This window comes from Liolophura sinensis, chromosome 5 (genome assembly GCF_032854445.1).
Source record: "Liolophura sinensis isolate JHLJ2023 chromosome 5, CUHK_Ljap_v2, whole genome shotgun sequence".
NCBI lineage: Eukaryota > Metazoa > Mollusca > Polyplacophora > Chitonida > Chitonidae > Liolophura > Liolophura sinensis.
Window position 1 is genome coordinate 11,514,723 of NC_088299.1, and position 24,365 is coordinate 11,539,087.

The window sequence follows — 24,365 nt, forward strand, 5'->3', positions numbered from 1 at the left end:
AGATAATACATAACAGAAGCGTTGCAAAATGAAAATAGATGAGTTGCATCTAATTCAATGGTAGACAACAAGAAAAACGCAGATAATACTGGTGAACTATTTTACTGGGCTTCACAAATAGTCCATACAAAGCTGCAGAGACATCGGTTTATTGCTCACTGATATCGCTGTCGTAAGTGGAAAGCGATTGTCGTAATAGTGTGCCACTTTACGGTAGACGATCACTTCCGACAAGACGATCAAAATGGATGACGCTGAGGGGCAGACAGGTATCTGTTGATGTCTGTTTATATATGTGCGGTGACCTGTAACAAAGATAACTTCTTTGATGCAAAGGTTTTAACTTGCGATAAGTTATGGTTGTTACAGGTAAAACCTGAAAGCAATTGGTGAGCTTGGGAAAATTCGAAATGTGTGTCGCATGTCACAGGTACTGCAGTGGCATTGGCAAAATCTTGTTTCGTGTGTGTAAATGCTTTTTATGAGCATGCAATCTCTTACAGATGGATGACTGTTCTGATAGTTCACTAAGCTTTCCAGTCTCACCTTGCAAGTATTCGTTATTCTCTTAATGCTGTCAATATTTGTAGGAAATTAATATACAAGATTTCCCATTCACCAGAAGCCTGGCTTTGCACAATTGCATAGAGATCTGCCATTAGCTCTGCAGCTGGGCTGTAATTACATATATCTATCTATCACGGCCCTGTCTTGTTTCATAAGCTTACCTAGAACCTTTTTGTGTATCTAATTGATGCTCTCAGTATACCAGTGCTGTTAAATAGTTAATCTGTTGTTTGGCGAATTATTCTGTAAGACGGATTGAAAGCTAGAACAAACTATGTGGGTGAGGAAAACGGTCGTCCCATCATTATTGCATAGGAAATTGCCTATTTTTGAATCTTTGTCAGCGATCTTGTATACATTGGATTTGTATAATTTTCAGCTTTCCATATAGTCTGAGTATTTCTGCAGAGCTTTTGTGACATTATTTTGTACAACTAGGCCTCACTGGGTACTAGGAAAGTGGCAAAAAGTGACTTTTTCCCTTCCCCAATGCTTTAACATTGGGTGGCCATTTTGTTTTAGACACAAAAGGGTGGTCACGTGACATCCAACTTTCGACTCGTCTTACAGAATTGACACAAACTGAAAAGGTGTGTGTGATCTTTGCCAAGGCTTCATGTAAATCTGATTGATATGACACTGTGTTTTCATAGTTCTGACCAGCCCTGCTTGACACCACCTTTGCTCCAATATAATTTTGAAGTTACTACAGTGCAGTCATGCATCCTTATAATTACTTTTCTTGGAGTAGTGCCACCTTGCACCTCGGGCACTTACAGTGTGCCTCCTGTGAAAGTACACACCTTCACAAATATGCACTCTATAATTTCAGTGATATTACCTGTATTCATCAGCAGCCTGTCAGTCTTTAGATCATTACCCTTTGTTGAAACAAACCCAAACCATAATGGCAACTGAACTGACGTGTGGACACTGGTGGGGCATTTTGTTTGTGGTTCACATCTGTTGATGGAACATTGCAGTAGTTGTAGGCTTAAAAATGAACTATGCTGAAGTGGCAGCATAGCAACTTTGTTGGGGACTCTTCACACGTGAGAGGTGACATTGTTTACTCTCTCCACATCACTTCCTGCCTCATCACCATGACTGTATTGACCTCAGCGTTGTTTAAGATTTCTGTATGATATTTGCTATTGGTGGCGGTGATGTAAAGCCAAAGATAGAGAGCAAAACATGAGCTGTAAGGCGTATGCTCTAAGAAAAGTAATGGTTGACTGCATTGTAGTGACGCCATATTGGAGTAAAGGTGCCTTCAAGCACAACTAAGTTCGGAAATCATTGTTTGCTTGGCCAAGAATTACAAAGAATTATCTCAGTAAATGACCACTGGATGCACCCAGGAGGATATTTGCCCCACACAAACTCTCATCTGATCATACTCCAACTCCAGTTTGGCCTCTCAACACAGATTAATGTGTGTTCAGTGATCAAATTGGAGTGATGATAGATGAGGGCTCCTGTGATTTCTCCCACCATCATAAATTTGGATCAGAACTGAAGCCAAATAGTTAGACCAAAATTAGGCCACTTGGAAATTAGATTCCAAGCTCTAGAAATATGTCTAATCCATTCTGTGGCATATTAAAGAAACCAGCAATCTAAAATATATAGCACATTTGCAACTTCAAGGAACTTTGGCAAATATTGGATATGAATCCAGCCAAATATGATTGGCTTCAATTATGGCCAAACTATATTTTGGCATTTATACTTTAATACACGGATAGATGTACCTTTAGAGCTGAAGGTTGCTTGGTTATGTTTTTATTGTTTGAAATGAAGGGTTTGTAATAGAAAACTGTTGATATAGGGAAAGATAATGGCCTTGTTTAATATCTGTATGTTAAGACTCAGATTTATCTGTTCTTCAGACATCTGCCGCGTGTGCAGATGTGAAAGTGCCCCAGACAGGCCGCTGTTTCACCCCTGTGTCTGTACTGGAAGTATTCGCTACATCCACCAGGATTGGTTTGTATACCAGTTTTGCTTTCATTTTTACTTTCACTTTCACTTAGTGTGGGTAATACCTTAAGACTAATCTTCAGGTCTATAACTTTCAAAGTTTAGGCCATAGTCATTATGAATATGGCTAGGAAATTGATCGGAGCACACAGTATGTCTGTCACCATTTCATGGGCTCATCATTTATATGAAAATTTGTTACAACGGTTTCGCTAGGTCATTTGTTGAACAGTTTTCTTAGAAAAAGTTACCTTATCGCTTATGCTGTTATTGTCTAGAAAATGGCATACATATGCAAAAAGTAATTTTGAGAAAATGAAAGTAACTTCAGAAGTGGTTTTTAATCATGGTTCCAAGACACAATTTTCCCCTACACATGCACTTATGCATACTATTTGAGTTTATTAGGCTAATGTAAGGTGAATTTTTTGGGTTTGTTACATAACAGTATTATCGTTATGAGGGATTACACTTTCTGACTATAGTACAGATTCTAGTTTTTAAAATTGACTGAGACCACTGCAGGTTACAAACCAGCGACCTCAGAGTCAGGCGCCAAATCGCCAGCAATATACGTCAACCGTCTTGACCACTCGACCAAGAGGCCTTCCACAAAAATACAAGGCAGTTGACTGGTAGACTTTACGGTGAACATGCTTTACCCCTCTGATGATCAGAAATGACACATCTCCCTTAGGTGCGTTCACCTAAGGGAGCTGTTTCATTTGTCATCTCCCTCCTATTTGTGTGGTAAGCGTGTTGGTCGAGTGGTTAGACGGTTGACATGTATTGCTGGCGATTTGGTGTCCTGACTCTGAGGTTACTGGTTCGAAACCCACAGTGGTCTCAGCCAATTTTCAGCACTAGAAAGTGTAATCCTAATAACAATGGTACTGTTACTTAATCCAGTTCCTAAATGATTTATTACATGTAATAAAGAAGACAAAATGAATGCAAAATAGCTCAATGATTTTTGTGTGAAGGTAAATTTCAAAATTGAGATGGCTGCAGTGTTAAACAAATATTGATCGGTATCTGTCCCCAGAGCCAGATGGCCTAAGGCACTGCAAATCTTTAATCAATTAAGATTTCAGCCTGTGTTTTTTTCAGGAATAACATTTGTTTGCTGCTTGTTGAAAACAGGATCCTAAATACGATCATGATTGTTTTTTGAAGTAAGAAGTCCATATATTAGAGAGCTTATATATGTAGATAAGCCTGTTTCAGTTGATGTCTTGATCTCGTGGACAGCACTTGGACAAGTCAGCTGTGGCTTGCTCTGAGCATGCAGGCACGACCACCTGATTTGCCTGAAGCATCTGACTTGTGGTCTACCCGTTAAGCTGGCAAACCAACATGTCTACTGCAGTGTCTTTAATTCCCATGGGAATGAATGATATTAACAAAGTGTTTACTGAATGATGAGCTGGTTTTCCTTCTTTTGTTTTTTAACAGCTTGGTGCAATGGTTGAAGTACAGCAGAAAAGAATATTGTGAGCTATGTAAACACAGATTTGCCTTCACACCAAGTAAGTGTGTTTACTTTTAATAATTCATTATCTTTACCAACTAAAAAATGATTATTAAACATGGAAATGTACATACTAAATTTGTTACAGTTTATGAATGTGTTATTTTCACCATTATGTGACCTCAGAAGGCCTGACCTCAACTACTGGTACATGTATTAGATCTGGCGGAGTTTCTGTACATGTATGTGTTGATATACACTTATGTGACATGAAAACAAGAAATATTGTTTATTGCGCAACAGTTTTATTTATTTATTTTCTGTGTATTTTCTCTTCTCTCTAACCTATCTTATTGGGGTAGGGAACCTACATCTACTTATTGTTATCTGTCATCCAGTATACTCGCCTGACATGCCCAAGAGGCTGCCAGTGAAGGATATCCTTGGGGGACTCCTATCCAGTATAGGCAAGGCTGTACGCTATTGGTTCCATTACACTCTTGTGGCATTTGCTTGGCTTGGTGTTGTACCTCTTACAGCATGTAAGTATGCAAAATGTCTACTTTTGCTAGATAAGAAAATTACATGTGGACATATATATAGGTAATGGCATACTTGGAACAAAATTAAGTGACAGTGATGAAGCGTCTCCAGTAGCATGCCTTGAGATATCAGTCACATGGAAGCCAGGTGTACACAAGCCTAGGACTATTGTAAATTTGGAATGATAAACACAGATATCAGTCACATGGAAGCCAGGTGTACACAAGCCTAGGACTATTGTAAATTTGGAATGATAAACACAGATATCAGTCACATGGAAGCCAGGTGTACACAAGAATAGAGCTATTGTAAATTTGGAATGATAAACACATATATCAGTCAAATTGAAGCCAGGTGTACAAAAGCATAGGGCTATTGTAAATTTGGAATGATAAACACAGATATCAGTCACATGGAAGCCAGGTGAACACAAGCATAAGGGCTATTGTAAATTTGGAGTGATAAACACAGATATCAGTCACATGGAAGCCAGGTGTATATTTTTATAGACAAGGTTTATAAAATAAGTCATTAATTTACCTGTGTACATCTGGTATGGCTTTTTGTTTTTTACAAAAGCTTCATTTAAGACAGAGGTGAATAAGGTCATATCTCTTTATTCTTCGAGACACACCACTTCAAACTCACTCTTCAAAAACACTGACTAAATCCCAACCCCCCCACCTCCTAAAGAGTTGATCATTATATGTTATAAGATGTATGTGTTTTGTATTTGCCAGGTCGTATATACAGATGTTTGTTTACGGGATCGGTCAGCTCTCTGCTTACCCTGCCTCTGGACATGCTGTCAACGTAAGTATCTGAAGAACGTGTATTTTCATCATTTGTTACGTTCTCAAGACAACAGATTCAGCACTGCGTTACAAGTGTAACATAGAATAAAAAAATCTGTTAGTAAACTGTTTCTAAGACACAGTGCAAAGGCATATCTCAACTGAACATCTTACATATACCTTGGTGTTTTTTTTGTGCGGACAAAATATGTTATCTGACTGTTTTCTGGGTGTTTTTCATGTGGGCAGAATGTGTTGGCTAACTGTTTCCATGACACAGTACAGAGGTACATGTATATCCCAATTGAACATTGTACCTTGGTGTTTTTCATGTGGACAGAATCTGTTGTCTGTTTCCATGACACAGTACAGAGGTAAGTGTTTATCTCAAATGAGCATTGCTCAGTCAGTTAGCGTGCTAGTGCAGCGTAATGACCCAGGAGCCTCTCACCAATGCGGTCGCTGTGAGTTCAAGTGCAGCTCATGCTGGCTTCCTCTCCGGCCGTAAGTGGGAAGGTCTTCCAGCAACCTGCGGATGGTCGTGGGTTTCCCCCGGGCTCTGCCCGGTTTCCTTCCACCATAATGCTGGCCGCCGTCGTATAAGTGAAATATTCTTGAGTACGGCGTAAAACACCAATCAAAAAAAAAAAAAAAAAATCAAATGAGCATTGTACCATGGGGTTTTTCTTGCAGAGAGAACCTGTTATCGGACTGTTTCCAGGGCTGTTTTGTGGTGACCTGTACTCTCTGTGCATTTATTAGTCTGGTGTGGCTGAGAGAACAGATCTTACATGGAGGAGGTCCTGATTGGCTGGAGCAAGAGCATCGACCAGCCAATCAACAACGGGTAATAACAGCAGTGTTGTCCTTCTTGGTACATATGGATCAGTCACAAAACAAGCTACAAGATGAATATGTATTTAACATTCTAGTTTTCCTGCCCCGACCTATAATTTTGTCAGAAGAACAAGTTTGTGACATGTTATAAAGGTTAATAAGTTTTTTTTATTGTTTTTTTTTAGTTAACTAGAGGCTTGAGGCATTGGTTTTCTTTTCTTTTTTTGATTTTATTTATTTGATTGGTGTTTTACACCATTATCAAGAATATTTCACTTATACGATGGCGGGCAGCTTTATGATGGAAGAAAACCAGACAGAGCGAAGGGAAAACTCACAACCATCAGCAGTTTTATTTAATTACGCCTATTCATTGAGCCTTCAGGATATACAGCTTACAAATATACACAGCATGTAGCTTCTTGACATTTTTGGCAGGTGATATTATTTACAATTATACTATAAAAATGACAGGGCTTTCAAAAAACTACCAAAAAAAACATTGATTAAATAGAAAGTAAAGAAAAGAAAAGTTAACATAAATTGGTACTGCTCTGTTGCGATTCAGAATGCTGGAGAAGGAGGTTTTGTCAACAACCTTGCTGCAGAGTTCGGGGCGGCACCTAGAGCAGCAGCTCAGCCGAATGATGAGAATGCTGTACCGCCCGCCCCTGCCGAGGGGGCTGAGGGGGCAGGAGAAGCTGATGGGGCTGCTAACAATGCCAACAATGGAGCCCAGGGTGAGTGCTTGAGGGAAAGGCATTTAGTAGGCCAAATTATCAAGGGTGTTTACCTTTTAATAGTGATGAATGGTGACATCAGAGTGGTACTTTTAGGTGTGTGGGGTAGCTATACTTTACTCCATTCAGACAACAAGTAATCAGTGCTATAAAGTTAAAAGAATAATATAAATATCAATGGAGTTTTTACAGTGTGCTTTAATAGAAAGACCATGCAAGAAAATAGTTTTATTGTTCAAGGATTTTTCCAAAGGAGTTTAGTATGGGCGTTTATAGTATTAGATTTTACAGTGGACTTTTTTGAGCAAAATCTTCCTTGTGGGACATTTTTTATATACTTTGTGCTGCTGGATAAAAGTAAAGTAAGAATTATTTGCTGTGTCTGTATAAGACATACAGGTAATCACACAACTGTAGTTCATCAGAATTCTGGGGCCTTCGTGGCTCCGTTGGTTAGCACGCTAGCACAGCATAATGACCCAGGAGTCTCTCACCAATGCGGTCGCTGTGAGGTCAAGTACAGCTCATACTGGCTTCCTCTCCAGTTGTAAGTGGGGAGGTCTGCCTGCAACCTGTGGAGCACTGTGGGTTTCCCCCAGGCTCTGCCCGGTTTCCTCGCATGATAATACTGGCCACCGTCATATAAGTGAAATATTGTTGAGTACAGATTTAACACCAGTCAGATAAATAAATAAATCAATCAATCATTAGAATACATGTGTAACACCCATCATTGAACTGAACATAGGACAAGTTCTTAAATTCATACTGGTTTCATTTTCTGATCAGATGACAATAACTGGAACCCCATAGAGTGGGACAGAGCAGCTGAGGAGCTAACCTGGGAAAGGGTAAGTGTTCATGTCAGATTTAAACTAGACCACACAATTGTCTCTGTCATAACTGACAATAGCAGGAACTCTGGAGTGGGATAGAACAGCTGAAGAGCAGACCTGTGCAAGGGTAATTTTTAATGTCAGGGTTAAACTAGCTCACTTGATTGTGTCTGTCATATGTGACAATAACTGGAACTCCGCAGAATTGCACAGAGCAGCTGAGGAACTGACCTAGGAAAGTCACACAGTTGTCACATAATAAGTGACGTGAAACAAGAAAGCAAAAAGAACATGCGAGACAATTGTGTACAAAACTTAATTACACTAACATGATGTGTCAAGGCTTGTCCTAATCCTGCAGACAGTGAAAGAAAGTGTCCCAAGATCACACACTAAAGCTCCAGTATCCTTTTCTGCGCTAGTACCACAGTCTGTACATAGAATGTACATTGTATCAGTTTACTTTTTCCAGGACTTATTTGAGTCAGTTTTATCTGATCTTTTTTTACAATTTAATCTGAAACCACTCTTAGGTTATGGCATACAGGCCCAATCACAGTAAGAAAAATAATATTCTATGCCCTTACCACTTTCTCGGAAAGTTACTTGCTTCAAAAAAGGCAGGGGTGTTTTTTTGTAGTTTGATCCGACATAGAGGCACTGTATTTTCAGCCTCTGAGAGTACAGCGAGCTTGCAATGCTGTCAGCCATGATGAACAGGAAGTTAAGTAGAACATGTGGCTGATGAATTAGATGTAGGACAGAAAGCCAATCAAGGCCCTTGATCAAAGAAGTTTGGATTCATATGAAATTCGTATTCGTATTCTGAAATTCGTATTCTGAGATTTTCAGGGCTGTTGTGGAAGTATTTAACACATAGTGCGGTCTACTCTTTAGGTAGGGGAGATAACTCAAACTGACAAGTTTTAGAGTACCCAGTTCTCGAACCTCTTTTTTTTTTTTTCTGCAAAAAACACCAAAGACCAAATTTTAGTTGATGAAATGCCATTAATACTGAAATTATTACAGGTAAATCAGTTTCCATAGCAGAAATTGTTGGCAATTGAAAAAATGTTTCCCAGGTCAAAAGTACACGGAACCAAAAAAACTGTTGCGCAGCAGTTCTGAAATCCTCCTGCCCATTGTTGTTGCAAACTCTTATTGGCTACGATTGGATATAACGTACTCAAGATAACTCTGATTATTTCCATCGCACAACCAGTCACCATGAATTCCCTTTCTCTGTGTTAAATAGTTTAAAACTCTCCACCATTCAATTCATAATGACCACTGTCTATTAGCATACCATTGCAACAGGTGCGGTTGACAATAGATATGAATGTTATACTTAGTCCTACCTGTTAGATGGAATATAATGATAATATTGCTGACAGTACTTTCATGTAAGACTACACCAATGTTCTTTTCTCCTTCACAGCTTTTGGGCTTGGATGGCTCTTTGGTGTTTCTGGTAAGTAACCCATTTCATATAACAACTGCCTTTGTAGTCTGAGCAGAACTGAAAGAAATTTGAAATATTTCATTTTAAGAGAAATATAAACAAAAAAATGAAGAAAATTTGAAAATCCTATCCAAAATTATTCTTACCTTTTCCTTTAGTTTAATGATTATTTCATTTTATGACTTGGTTCTTAATTTGTCTTTTTTTGTGTTACATGTTGTCTGTAAAGCTCATTGTTGAATTAATGCATTTAACTACATTTAATTATGTAGAAAGATACTGAACTCTTGAAAAAAAAATAAGTAAATGTAGTTTCTGTTGTAGTTTTCATTGATCTTTCGGTTGATGTTCATTTGGCTCACTTCTTGTTTTGTTTTCTTTCACTTTTTTAGTAGTCTTGTAATCATTTGTCATTGATTCCTATGTTATAACAGCTGTTGTTCTTGTGTATTTTCAGGAGCATGTGTTCTGGGTAGTTTCCCTCAACACTCTCTTCATTCTAGTCTTTGGTGAGTTGAAAGTTCATGTTTCATATATTGGAATATAGATATATATACATATATATATATATATATATATATATATATATATATATATATATTTATATTTCTTTTTCCAAACTTTTTATTAATAGTTTGTGGTATTGAATTTACCATGATAAGTTACAGATCAGGTGTTAATTATGCCGTTTTACCCCAATTCTTCCAAGACACCTGATCCGCTCTTTTAGCCGATTTACATGTAATTGTAGCAGAAATATTTAGTGTCTTTTCACATGGTTAGTCCATCTAATGAACAACATATTCATATCTTTACTTTTAAAAAAAAATTTGGAGAGATATGTATAAATTCTTTGCATCCAGCACCATTAGTATCTGTTTTAAAACTAGGGTAGTTCTGTTGCACATTTTGACACACTTACTTACTTACCTTCCATTTTTTCATATTTTCAGCATTTTGCCCATACCACATTGGCCAGTTTACTTTAGTAGGTTTGAAGGCTGATGAAATGGTAAGGATGAAGGCATCTGAACAGATGAAAAGTCGTGTGTTAAGTCCTTTGAGCTATAAATATTCATGTTTACCAAAATATAAAATCAATTTTTGAACACTTTTTCTCTATGATATGAATAACCAGTAATGCTGTCTTCTTTTGTTCTCATCAACTTATTTTGTCAGTGAAATTAGTCCTAAATTTTAATTTACCAAGTCAATACGACAAGTTGCACTATGTGAACACTGTTTCAGCTGATCACTACTGAACTTCTCAGTTAAGTACACCGGCAACCGTTTGATTTCTATCTCTCTCTCTCTCCACAGGTCTTGGCGTCACATTTTGAGGGTTTGTTGACAGCGCTGACCGGCTATGTGGTCATATCCATATCTCTGGTCATCTTGTATTTTCTCTGTTCCCTGGCCAGGCTCAAAAGGTACATCTGCTTCTCTGACTTGAATGTGATTGTAACATCATGGACTTTTATTAAGAACTTACAATTTATGACTTGCTTCGGGAATTTACCTTTCAGTAATTAATGCTCAGAAAATGTAATTAGAAGTTGCATAGAACTTCAGCAGCGCAGGGTCAAGAAACTGTTTTAGATTCAAGTCAGTTTTAGCCTTAATCCGTTGTATGATTCCCAAACGTAGATGTATGTTTGAAGTTAGTTGTAAACTTTCAATATTGTCATAAAAGTTCAAGGCAAATCTACGAATTAAGATAAAAATTACTAAGGTAAGTCATAGTAGTAGTGCAGTGAAGTGGTTTGAGGTTAAGACTAAATCTTCTGTAAGTCTAAGACAGCTTTGTGTTCCTGGGTCCAGGTCATATGCTTTTACCATGTAGACATAAGTAGTTAATATTTGGTGAACTTTGAAAGTTATAATTAACTTGAGTAAGACATAAAAGTTACAAGGGATGTTAAAGTTACAAGTCACTTCAGTTATTATATTAACCTGTATAGATATATGTTATTTGTTTGTTTATTGGATTGGTGTTTTATGCCATACTCATGAATATTTCACTTATGTGGCGGCGGCCAGCATTATGGTGGGTGGAAACAGGGCAGAGCCCAGAGGAAACCCACGACCATCCGCAGGTTGCTGAGGACCTTCTCACATATGGCTGGAGAGGACGCCAGCATGAGCTGGCGTCCAATGTAGATTGTTCTTTTGAAGGATGTGCCAATGTAGAATGCACCTGTGTAGGGTCTACCTTTGTAGGATATGCCTGTGTAGGACATAGGCAAAGAGATGTGTAGTGTGTGCCTGTGTAGGATTTACCTGTATAGGGTGAATCCCATTTGGATGCAGCTCTGCCTATGTAGGATTTACCTGTATAGGATATACCTGTATAGGATATATCCATTTGGATGCAGCTCTACCTGTGTAGGATGTACCTTTATAGGATGTATCCATTAGGATGCAGCTCTACCTGTGTAGGATTTACCTGTATAGGATGTATCCATTAGGATGCAGCTCTACCTGTGTAGGATTTACCTGTATAGGATATATCCATTTGGATGCAGCTCTACCTGTGTAGGATGTACCTGTATAGGATATATCCATTTGGATGCAGCTCTACCTGTGTAGGATTTACCTGTATAGGATGTATCCATTAGGATGCAGCTCTTTGTGTAGGATTTACCTGTATAGGATGTATCCATTTGGATGCAGCTCTACCTGTGTAGGATTTACCTGTATAGGATATATCCATTTGAATGCAGCTCTACCTGTGTAGGATTTACCTGTATAGGATATATCCATTTGGATGCAGCTCTACCTGTGTAGGATTTACCTGTATAGGATGTATCCATTTGGATACAGCTCTACCTGTGTAGGATTTACCTGTATAGGATATATCCATTTGGATACAGCTCTGCCTGTGTAGGATTTACCTGTATAGGATATATCCATTTGGATGCAGCTCTACCTGTGTAGGATTTACCTGTATGGGATATATCCATTTGGATGCAGCTCTACCTGTGTAGGATTTACCTGTATAGGATGTATCCATTTGGATACAGCTCTACCTGTGTAGGATTTACCTGTATAGGATATATCCATTTGAATGAAGCTCTACCTGTGTAGGATTTACCCGTATAGGATATATCCATTTGGATGCAGCTCTACCTGTGTAGGATTTACCTGTATAGGATGTATCCATTTGGATGCAGCTCTACCTGTGTAGGATTTACCTGTGTAGGATATATCCATTTGGATGCAGCTCTACCTGTGTAGGATTTACCTGTATAGGATATATCCATTTGGATACAGCTCTACCTGTGTAGGATTTACCTGTATAGGATATATCCATTTGGATGCAGCTCTACCTGTGTAGGATTTACCGGTATAGGATATATCCATTTGGATGCAGCTCTACCTGTGTAGGATTTACCTGTATAGGATGTATCCATTTGGATGCAGCTCTACCTCTGTAGGATTTACCTGTATAGGATGTATCCATTTGGATACAGCTCTACCTGTGTAGGATTTACCTGTATAGGATATATCCATTTGGATGCAGCTCTACCTGTGTAGGATTTACCTGTATAGGATGTATCCATTTGGATACAGCTCTACCTGTGTAGGATTTATCTGTATAGGATATATCCATTTGAATGCAGCTCTACCTGTGTAGGATTTACCTGTAGAGGATATATCCATTTGGATGCAGCTCTACCTGTGTAGGATTTACCTGTATAGGATATATCCATTTGGGATGCAGCTCTACCTGTGTAGGATATATGATCACAGGTACTTATGTGCCTCTCTGTTAACACTGTTGTACTAATTCTTACAGGTTTCTGTTCATGTTCCGTAACAGGTTCCGCAGGGTCCTAGGACTCTGTTACGTTGTTGTCAAAGTGAAGCTGCTGGTTGTCGTGGAGATTGGTGTGTTCCCGCTGATCTGTGGCTGGTGGCTGGACATCTGCTCGCTGGTAAGCGTACATGGACACGCTAACGAATAACGAATCACGACAACAAATCCAAACCTTTTCAGCAACTCTAGCAATTTTAGGATTTATTTAAAACTGAAGATACTGAGGTTGTGAAATCACTACTTTATCTTTACAGATTCTTGATAATTGAATTTTTAATTGAACCTATTGTTATCACGGCATACTAGATGTGCTCATCTTTGCACTTGAACATTTAACATCAACAGTATATATATTGGTGAGAATTAAATGAATGCAGCAAGATAGGTTTTCTGAGACAGTTGTGCCATCTCTGTAAAAATTTTATAGTATGGCCTTTTATGTAAGATCAGTCAGGTAACTCCAACACACATGTTTTTAGTGTAAGCCCTGGTTCGAGTTTCAGGAAATGTCTCTGTAAACACAGTATGAAACTTTTCATCATATTTGAGATGTATGTCCTCTTTTTCAGGCAATGTTTGATGCCACCTTGAAGGATCGTAAAAACTCTTTCCACCTTGCTCCGGGAACGTCAATGTTTATCCACTGGCTGGTTGGTATGGTGTATGTGTTCTACTTTGCGTCTTTCATCCTGCTTCTGCGCGAAGTCCTGCGCCCAGGTGTTCTCTGGTTCCTCAGGAATCTCAACGACCCAGAGTTTAACCCCATCCAAGAGGTAAGGGAGATAACCCATGAAGAAACACAATCAGTGAAACTATGACCTCTATCATGAATTAGTTTGACTTATATATGTGGTTGAACTTTTTCTCCATCAGTATATGTGCAGTCTGTCTTATGGCTTCAAATAGGTCTCCTTATTTTGAGAGAAAACTCATTGTACAAAATATGTTCGTAATCCTCACAGTTGTGTAGTACGTTGATACCACAAAGGTCTGGGCCCTCTTTCACAAAACTTCGTAAATCAATTTTTCATAACTTTCCATGTAAGTGACTTCACCTTAAGGCACTTTAGCCTAGACAACGTCTTTTACGTGAGAAAGTTACGAGAAATAGGACTCATGCCACAGATCAGGTTACCTTTTCCTATACTATATACAGGTGTTTCGCTGTAAACTAGATCTGAGGTAACACCTACTTCAGGAATGTAGGACTTGACCTTTGAGACTATTTCTGTTTCCCATGAACTTAGAAACACTGTCGGTTTTGTAAAGCGTACTTCAGTAGACCTTAGCTAAGTGCGTTTCATATCTCTACAACATAGGTTCTTATGGTAGTTAAGGGCTTGTCTAATTGCGCTTCATGGGCTTAAATAGGGCACATTTGAACACTGATAGCTAAGCACATGCTGATGTGGTATAAGGGCACACGTGAGTTCTGGGGCCCACTCCACATAGCCATTTCTGACTTAAGTGAAAATTTGAAATTCCACCTTAAAGCTTGTTTTGTGGGTTTTAGAAATTAAAATTTTGTCCTCCTCACCAATGTTTTCTGAAGTCAAATGTGTGCAGGTTTCAACTTTCAGCACCCTAAAACTAAAAATTGTAAAAATTTTAAAAAGAGTTTTTAAATTTTGATTTAGGTCAGAAATGGCTTTGTTGAATCAACCCTGATGTCTAAGTACAACATGATCTTGTTTCAGATGATTCATCTACCTGTGTACAGGCATGTAAGAAGATTTGTGGCCTCTGTGGTAAGTGTAGTATTGTGCAGTTTTATGCTTAGGCTGCTTTCTAGGTTTTGGCTGTTTTCACTTTCCAGGACATCTTATCAATACTAATGGTAATTAATAAACTGTATTAATGGTAAATGGGATGAGAGACCAAGGTTGGCTTACAATTTAGCCTATAATAAAGATTTAAAAAATGCAGACTTTCTATCTCACAACAGCTTAGCATATAATGATGGTGAAAATGGTCTCATACAAAGGCATTTTTGGCTTCCATTCCAACTTTGCCTATAATGATGATAGAAACGGTCACAAATTAAGATCACTTTATTGATCTCCATGACAACTTAGCCTGTAATAATCAGATAATAAAATGATAATAGATGTAGATCTTTTTATTTGACGTGTAGCCCAGAAGTGTCTATTCAGCTTTGGTTTACATCACAGCTGAGCTTGTTGTGTTAGGGTGGTAAAAGTAATGCAGACTAATATATTGTACTACGTGTCATAATGATTTCTGCTAACTTCCGCCCGACACAGGGCTAGTGAATTATCAGTGACTGCACTGTTCTGTGTATTTTCAGGTAATATTTGGGAGCACAGTTCTCTTAATGCTATGGTTACCTGTTAAAGTTATCAGAAAGATTTTGCCTGCATTCTTGCCCTACAAACTACTTCTGTCCAGGTAAGTTTTAATTTATTGTACAACTTGAACTTGTACATTTAGGAAATTATTTCATATTAGTCTCTTACAGGCTGAAATATTGCTCAAAGGATAGAGGTTATTTCAGACAGTATGGTTTCCTTCCTGTGCAAAAGTGACTCTGCTATAAAAGGAACAAGAATTCAAGTCATGTAAATGAACTACATTTTGGTTTATATGCAGCTGAATTGTGTGATAATATCATCCCTGCCGTTTGTTGAATGGGGTTGCAAACAGGATAGTCATTAAAAGAAATGTTGCAGACCTTCAAAAGCATCTGTATCACATGCATGTAATAAAATAGATTTTAATTATGAATGAGGATAAGGAGGGACCTGCTGTTGTGTTTGACAGTGAGGCTCCAGTGGGTGAGTTGTCGCTGGAGTTACTGCTGCTACAGGTGGTTCTGCCAGCTCTGTTAGAACAAGGTCACACCCGCATGTGGCTGAAGGGACTGGTGAGGGGCTGGACAGTAGGCGTGGCCTGGCTACTCTCGCTCCGCTCGTACCTGATCGGCGATGTCACAGTGGACACGAATGAGGTAAGATCTACATGGTTAAGGGGAAACCCCTGCGAATCTGTTTGTGTGAGTAATGAATGACTTGCAGTAGATTTGTGGATTGACTATTTTTGTATAGCAAGGACAAAATGGTTTCCTGTTTCCTTTACAAATAAGTAGTTCCTCATCCATGATCTTGTACATGAAATGTCTGCCTTGACACGTGCAATTATCAACTTGATGGAAGTACCTTGACCAAAAAATGATGAGTGTGGAAAAATGGCCTAAAATTTTGCCAGTAATTAAGTTGCACATTTTACCTGATAGTTGGAGTCTCGTTAATCTAGCTAAGGTGTTGTGAGGTTAGTTAAGATGATAGGATGGTACCCTGCTGGGAAAATGTAGATTTCAGCACAAAAAGTAATATTTTGTGACATTTGTTAGCCTTTAAAAGTCTATGATTTGGGTCGAAATTTTAGGTCATTAACTGTATTAACAGGGGTAGTATTCTTGGAAGAATTTGCTTTACTTTTGGTTGGACTGGAAAGACCTCAGAATAAAGCCTTGGGTTTCTTCTAAAATTTGAGCTTCCATGGCCGACGGGGCTAGCAAGCCACAGCAGCGGAGTGACCAGCCTCTCTTCATTGCAGTCGCTGTGAGTTCAGGTCCATGTTGAATTCCTCTCCGGCCGTACATCGGAAGATCTGTCAGCCACCTGCAGACGGTCGTGGGTTTCTCCTGGGCACTTCTCGGTTTCCTTCCACCATAATGCAGGTTGCTGTCGTATAGGTGAAATATTCTTGAGTACAGCATAAAACACCAATTAAATAAATAACATCAGATTCTTCTGAAAGTCTGCATCAAGTAGTGACTAGATAAATGGGTTAGAAATCGATTGTGTACATGCACTACACTGTATTAATCTCCACTATAATTTACACATGGTTGTTCTCTAATCTCAGGCAGATGTTATCCAGGGTGATCAGCCACCTCCAGCCCCTCAGGCCCCAAATGCTAACAACCCTCCCCCACCTGCTCAGCCTTTGGGGGTAGGGCTTGGGGCCGCCCACCAGGCTATGCTGCAGGGAGGTGGACCCACCGGATTCCAGCCCTACAAGCGTCCCAGGTTCTTCACACTCAGAGTAAGGCTGGAGAGTTTTCCCTTAAAATTAAACCATTTTGCCTCACCTTGTTTCCAGATAAAAACACTGGTCCACTGAGCAAATCTAGTTTTGTTTTCTTAAATAGGAAAACGATGGCTCTTTATATACCTGTGTAAGTGTTATACATATACCTTATACTTTTGATCATTCTTTCATCATAACGATAGGCATGTTTACTTATGATGTAAAAATGCACATATGCATCAGTTCAGTTAATTTTTTTCTTTGTAAGGATTCTTGAATAGTACTAATTTGATGTCCTAAGACTTAGCTTTATCACGTTTCGTATTAAATCTCTCAGATTGCTGACATATACTTAATGATTCTGCTGTCATTCCTCTGATGACTGCCCTTTTTCTCTTGCCCAGGTGGTGTTATTGCTAGTCTTGATGTCACTCACACTGTTTGCTGGCAGTCTCATCTCCTTAATTCTACCAGGTAAAATCACAGCTTTTATATCTTTAACTCTGGCTTTAATTCAGGTATTAGCAATGTGAAAACATGTGTTTGTACCTGCTTTTGAAATGTGTTTGATTCTTCAGGGAGTTGTTTCAAAGAAACTATCTTAACTTTACAACAAAGGTTATTTATGACAGATTAGCTTTTTCTGTTACATCAGTTACATAAAACGCATCAGAAACCGCAGGCGTAACTTTTACGACCTGCCATTAGACCTAGTTAGTACAGAAAACCAGAAACTTTCAGTTAAAGAAAACACACTTGTTTGTCTTGTGCACATTTGCACAATTTTCATTGCTGCTGCCTCAGAGGTTCCACTCAATAGCAGGCACAAAATTTGCAGCTTGTCAAGGCCATGGATATGTTTTGGGAAATTATGATATCATAAAGATTATGGTTTAAGATTAGAGCAGGTCATTTTCCTGATATACCCTAATTCTTCAACATTTTTCACCTCCACTGCGACTAATATTTTGAAACACTCTGAGAGAACTATGGGATGTAGAGAAATAATTTGCACAGTTTTATGAAGCTTGAATCTTTAGTTACATGAACAAATTATTTAGCATCATTTTCAGGTCGCCTGTAGGAACTAAGGCAAATAATTGTGAGAAGAGGTGTCTTTGCCTATGTTGGTGATAGTATCAAGTTAAGCTTTTTTTTAGCTCCTGGGCGCTTATACATGGTTTGAAGGTTAACCTTTTTCTTTTAGATCATGCAAACATTCAGATTGACGTCATTCTGTTCCCCTGTAAACACGGATTTCTACAAGCCTTTCTTGTAGGACTACAGTTTCTTATGCAGTCACTGGCCTCTCTGGTTACTTCACCAGATTTGCAGTGTATTTGTTTGAGAGTGAATTTACCTCGGTGTGTACCAGTGTATCTGGTATAAACAGTGTCTGTAGAAAGCTTTCCACATCTGTATTAGTACCAGGAACCTATGGCACTGGCTGGAGTATGTGCCGTCCTGTACTGTGACGGAATGTTTAAACCATCCACGCAGATAGTGACTGTTGTGAACTGAGTATTAGCTCAGCCAAACAGAGGGCTCTACTGGCCACCCCTAATACAGGGATAGCCAATCACGTGAAGCGATTTGTGTATCAAAGACCATTTCCGCGAGTTGCTCCTATAACACCCCACAATGAAATTTTTTTGACTGCCATAGCTCAACATTTGCTCAGCCATTCACAGTGTTGGAATTGTTCACGGATTGCCACATGCAGTTCACAGTTTACATATCAAAATCAGCTGCCCCAGTTTTGTTCATGAACTCCCCACAGTGATGTCTTTACCACCACAACACTTTACAGCTTTTATCTTTATTCTGATTCCATTGTCAAGTTGACTGCTATAGCAGGCGAGCTAGTGAGATTCTCTGAATGCCTTGTCATCATAATTGTGTACATGAATTCCACTGAAAAAAGGGCTGTAGAGGTAAAAAAAAAAAAGTTGAAGATTTCATGTTTTATTTCTTGTTCCAGTGTCCATAGGTAGAAAGTTGATGTCATTATGGATGGGTGACGCGAAGATCCATGAGTTGTACACAGCAGCCTGTGGACTGTACGTGTGCTGGTTGACCCTGAGGATAGGCACCATTCTGTATAACTGGATCCCCCAGGGTACCTCTGTCATTGTTAACAAGCTGAAGGAGTGGGCCTATCTGGTGAGTGCTGCTCTTGTTATGGGATAGCTATTAAACTGTATGGTGAGTGCAGAAGACTTCACATAAGTTCGTTGTTTGAAAATACTGATGAAAGATTTCCTGAATGTATATTTCAAGAGCTATCTCTCTTCATGCAGGTACATTTATATCTGGTTTTCAGGGATCAATGTGTTCAGTGATGCACCTCATTTTTAAGAGCTCAGACTAAAGATTATGACCTCACATTGAACCCAGGTCAACACTGAACTGATGACTGAATCGTACAAATATTCATAATTTCAGAGACGTAAACAAATGTTGTACATTACCCAGTGACACGTTGTTTTGTTATGACTCTAAATAGAATCTGAGATATTTAACACATTGAAATCATATTTTAATCATCAGCTTGAAGAGCTAGAGATATCAAAAATTTTGATACCTGGTCTTGATTTTTCCACAATTCAGGACAAAACACAACCTAATATATCTTTGATGTCATGATATTACTTATGGGTGTCTTTTGTATTGAAGCAAGCCCGAAATGGGAGATGGTAGTCCTCAGCCCTCAGGAGCTAAAGTGTTCCTGACATATCTTGTTACATTTGGTCAAAACCAAAGTTTATTGGCAACATTTTAATGTGTAAGAAAATAAGACAATTGTTACTTTTATGTTCTTCTCTCTTAGGCTTTCAAGTCACTGGTGCTGGCGGCACTTTTGATAGGGGTTGTGCCCCTTTTGTTGGGTTTGTTGTTTGAATTGGTTGTTGTGGCCCCGCTCAGAGTGCCATTAGATCAGTCACCTGTCTTCTTTCCGTGGCAGGTAAGTTTTTGACAGTGACAACTCAGAATGAGACTGATCTTCCCTGTACTAACCCATCAGTTCAGAATAAGCCATGATCTAGACCTTAGTAATCATAAATTTTCTTGATACTTATTGTCATATTCTGGATTGCTGTACAGTTTTGTTTTGACTGCCTTTCTGTTTGAGGATGCCTCTTAAATTATAAGAGGGGCCATACATTGGAAGGTCTGCTATCAACAGGCGTAAAACACCAATCAAATAACTAAATAAATAAATATGGTATAAGGGTCTTTTCTTTGTTTCTTGTATTGAAGTGTCAGTCTTTCCGAAGCCAAATGCATGAACACCTTTTACCAAAGTGGTTCCATACTCAAGTCCAGCTCTCGATAGTTTATGTGAGACTGTTTGTCCGTTAAGTGAAAAACCCTTTGCATAGGGCACTAAACTTCAATTAAATAATTAATTCAAATTAGGAACACCAGCACCCAGCTGTTCAAAACTGTCTTAAGTCTTAATACCGGATTTAACTTAAAGACAAGTCTTCACTTTTCCTGCTTGGCCCCAAAATAATTGTGTAACATATATTATATATGAACTAAATCTGCTGTTCTTCCTTATGGTCTCTGTACAACTGTAATGGTTGTTGGGTTTTGTTAAAATCATAAATATACAATGTGACTAATAAGACCGGTATTAACCAATACACTTTTGAACAACTGGGCCTAGGAGGTTTTGTGGCGATAGATGTAAGCTAACTTATTATAAAAATGCTGCTTTACTGTCGGATATTATTGTCACTGATTGCTGTGTTTATTGATAGGACTGGGCATTAGGGATCCTCCATGCTAAGATCGTGTGTGCTGTGACCATGATGGGGCCTCAGTGGTGGCTCAAAAGGGTCATGGAACAGGTGGGTACACCCTACTGGGCGCAGTTCACTAGGTGTAGGGTTGATGTAGCAATTTTTTCAGTGGTATACTCAGTATGGTATAAATTATGTTGCCATGAAAATGAATGCTTCGAAACTAGAAGCTGTTCTGAGTGTTTGGAACACATGTGCTCCATTTTTTTGTCCAAAATCTGTAAAATCAAGAAAAAATAGATAAAGGATATGCGCCCAAGTTCAAAATTCAATCAGGTCATGTACACAATGAGGAGAATATGTTCTGCTAGTTTTTGGAGTCCTATCTGAGTTTTTGAGAAATCCTGTGCACAAATAAAAGACACACAGAAGAACAGGTGTATTTTCAAGGGGACATAACAATGGCGAGAGGTCCAGATATTGGTCATGAAATAGCCATTTTTTGAAACGTGCTAAAACTGAACTGGATTTTGATGAATAATAAGTAGGATTTAGAAGAAAAGACACAAATAGTGTAACCTGAGTTATTTAGGAAGGTGGATGGAAGCAGGCCTGAGTGGTCAGACATTTCTTTATGGCGTGCTTTGTAACTCTATGAATCAACCTTTAATCACATGGGATGTGCCATATTAGAAACGTGATTTTGTGTCACTCATTTCCCACCTACCTCTGGTTAAAAAATAAAACAGGGTATGGATGACATACCCGTAAATAGATAAATAGCTAAATATAAGATAAGATAGATAAATGTAAATAGTACGTCCTGGGGTTATAGAAATGATTCATACCTGATTGGTTAAAACAAATAACATGACGCTTTTGATTGTCTCAATGTGCACAATTTTGCTCACTATTAAATTTGCGATATCACTGTAGTTTTTTGTTCTAAAGCTCTCTGTGTCGTCTGCCTGTATTGGACACAAAACTTACAGTGTTTTATGTTATCCTTTTCAGATTTACAATGATGGCCTGAGGAATATGAACCTGAGGTTCATCCTGATCAAACTGTGTTGCCCTGTGATAGGTGTTTTGGGCATGGCTTTGTCAGTCCCTTACATCATAGCTAAAAGTATAGTCCCTACATTAGGTGAGTTGTCTGCTCGGTAAACTCCAGGCTAATGTGATTGGTATTGTATATGTGATCCACAGATCCTGTCCAACTGTAGGGTCGCAAAACTTTGGATATCTTGTGCTTTTATAGAAATTCTATTTTCCAGAGCCTGCTTTCCTCCCACCATAATGATGGCCATGGTCATACATGTATAAGTGAAACATTTTTGAGTACTGCGTAAAACACCAAATAAATAAATCTATTTTGCAGAGTTATCTTCAATATGTTGCCCTCTGTTGTTTAAGGGATGTACATGGAAATATAGAATCAAAGAGACCATATACAAATCTCAGTAATCGTGGGATCATGTAAATGGTACTTACTGCTACAGAGTTTTGCTGTTCAAAATTATTGGCTAGACTAAAGCTTTTTCTGGTTTGGCACCATTGTTTTTTCAAACTGGCTAGTGCATCGTGCCAAACAAGTAATACTTCACAAAAACTAAGAAGTCACATCATCAGGCTGAAGAGGACAGTTAAAATTTTGTCATATACTCGACTTCTTCATTTCCTCAGAATATCTATACTTTTGCATTATGTTAAGTTTTTGTTGAAGTATACAGTTTGTTGTCTTGATTTAAATACGGATCAGTCTGCGCTTCTGATGACATCAATCCAACTACTGTAATTCTTCAACTTTTTCGCGTGATTGTAAGGTGTTTATTCCGGCATTTCCTGGAAGTATTATTCTGTGTAGACTGATAAAATTATATTTTTTGTGAAGCCCTGAAATTGGCCAAACCAACTAATGTGGTTTTGTCTTCAAAATTGAATTCATAAACCATGCTGAAAGTGCTCTTTCATATGCAAAAAGGTTGAATTATGTTAAGTCCTGGGAGCGTAATACTAACCACATGTAAACGAAATTGACAGATTTAGTTTATATGTCATAAGATGTGAGAACTACTGAATGATGTATTTTGTTTGTAGGTTTTGGGTTTGAAGTAGAGAACCAGGTACTGCGCAGGATATACCCCTTCCTCCTGTTCCTATTAATGCTTTCTTCGCTCAGTATTTTCCAAGTACGGCAGTTTAAACGGCTGTATGAGCACATTAAAAATGATAAGTAAGTATCAGTTGTAAGTGAACTGTTAACATGTGGAAAAATTCATAGTTTTCAAACCAAAATTTTTGCAGCAGATGCTTTTGTACATAGATGTGTGTGTGTTTTTTAAGTTTGATGTGTGTTTTTTTTTAAGTTTGCTCAGACCATATACTTGTCATAACGGCCCTCATCCAGCTTGTGTTAGTGCGAATGTGGCTTTAAGTCAGAAGGTTTGACAGGTACCTGGAGAAAGGTATTCCGAATTCCATGACCCTTAAATATGACTACTGCCATATAAATGAAAATGATGTATGTACAGAGTAGTACATTAGGTTTAACAGTTTTCAGCTGGGACCACTTCCTCTGCTGGTATTTAAAGCTAAATAAAGCAAGAACTGTATTGGTAAACACAGCCCATTCCCATACTGAAGACCTTCAGACCAACAGTGTGGTACATCCCTGGTTTATGGTTCAGTACATTAGTAGATAAGTTAACTACTGGTCAGCCAGGTGACTATGTGGGGTGCGGTGTCTTCGGCATAATGTTTCAGTGAGGCAGCACTGTAAATATGTATGCATAGAAACCAGTGCACAGTTTCACAAAGATGTTGTACATGTATGAAAGTTGCACGTATAGGAACAATGGTACGGTAATAATGACCTATGACGAATTTTCGATAAAAAACTGCTGCACGCCGCTTTTGTAATTGAGTCCAGCCTGCTACAAGGAGACTTTGTCAAGACATGACTGAAATAATGCAGAAAGTGGCATTAAACGCTAAGCAAACAAAAATTCATAGTAAATTTGGCTCTCATTTCTGTTTCAGATATTTAGTAGGCCAAAGATTAGTAAATTATGAGCCTCGCCGTCTGATCCCCTCAGACCCTGTCCCTCCTGAGCCTCCTGCGACAGACATATGACCTGAGCCCGTAGTGGGCTGGAGTGGCAGAGATTAACACTTTACACTATTCTTGTATCTGCAGTAACATGTACATAGGCTCTTGTGATAACCTAGACTGGTGTTTGTGTAAATTTTGGTACATGAGATGTGTATAGTGGAATTGTGTATGTGAAACACTGCAGAACAGAGCTTGTGTTCCACATAACGACTGGGGGCACTTGCAAAGCCCTGTGTCACCCTGACATGTAATATAGTGGAATCATGTTTGTCAAACACTACAAAACAGAACTTGTGTGAGGCACAGTGACTGGGGGCATCTGCAGAGCCCTGTGTTACCCTGACATGTATACAGAGGAATGGTGTATGTCAAACACCACAGAAGAGAACGTGTTA

At 38.6% G+C, this 24,365-nt stretch overlaps 1 protein-coding gene across 1 annotated transcript; it reads left to right on the forward strand.

The window, feature by feature from the left end:
* Positions 1-244: 244 nt before the first annotated feature.
* On the forward strand, positions 245-24,125 carry LOC135465723 (E3 ubiquitin-protein ligase MARCHF6-like). The gene is made up of 25 exons (XM_064743040.1): positions 245-269; positions 2,460-2,556; positions 4,006-4,079; positions 4,420-4,563; positions 5,305-5,377; positions 6,052-6,205; positions 6,764-6,935; positions 7,725-7,786; positions 9,210-9,242; positions 9,691-9,742; positions 10,187-10,245; positions 10,554-10,663; positions 13,057-13,171; positions 13,623-13,826; positions 14,751-14,801; positions 15,362-15,462; positions 15,835-16,021; positions 16,942-17,121; positions 17,511-17,580; positions 19,088-19,269; positions 19,937-20,071; positions 20,874-20,963; positions 21,870-22,002; positions 22,956-23,091; positions 23,898-24,125. The coding sequence occupies exons 1-25, from the start codon at positions 245-247 to the stop codon at positions 23,989-23,991; spliced, it is 2,733 nt and encodes a 910-aa protein (XP_064599110.1). The 3' UTR covers positions 23,992-24,125.
* Positions 24,126-24,365: the final 240 nt, after the last annotated feature.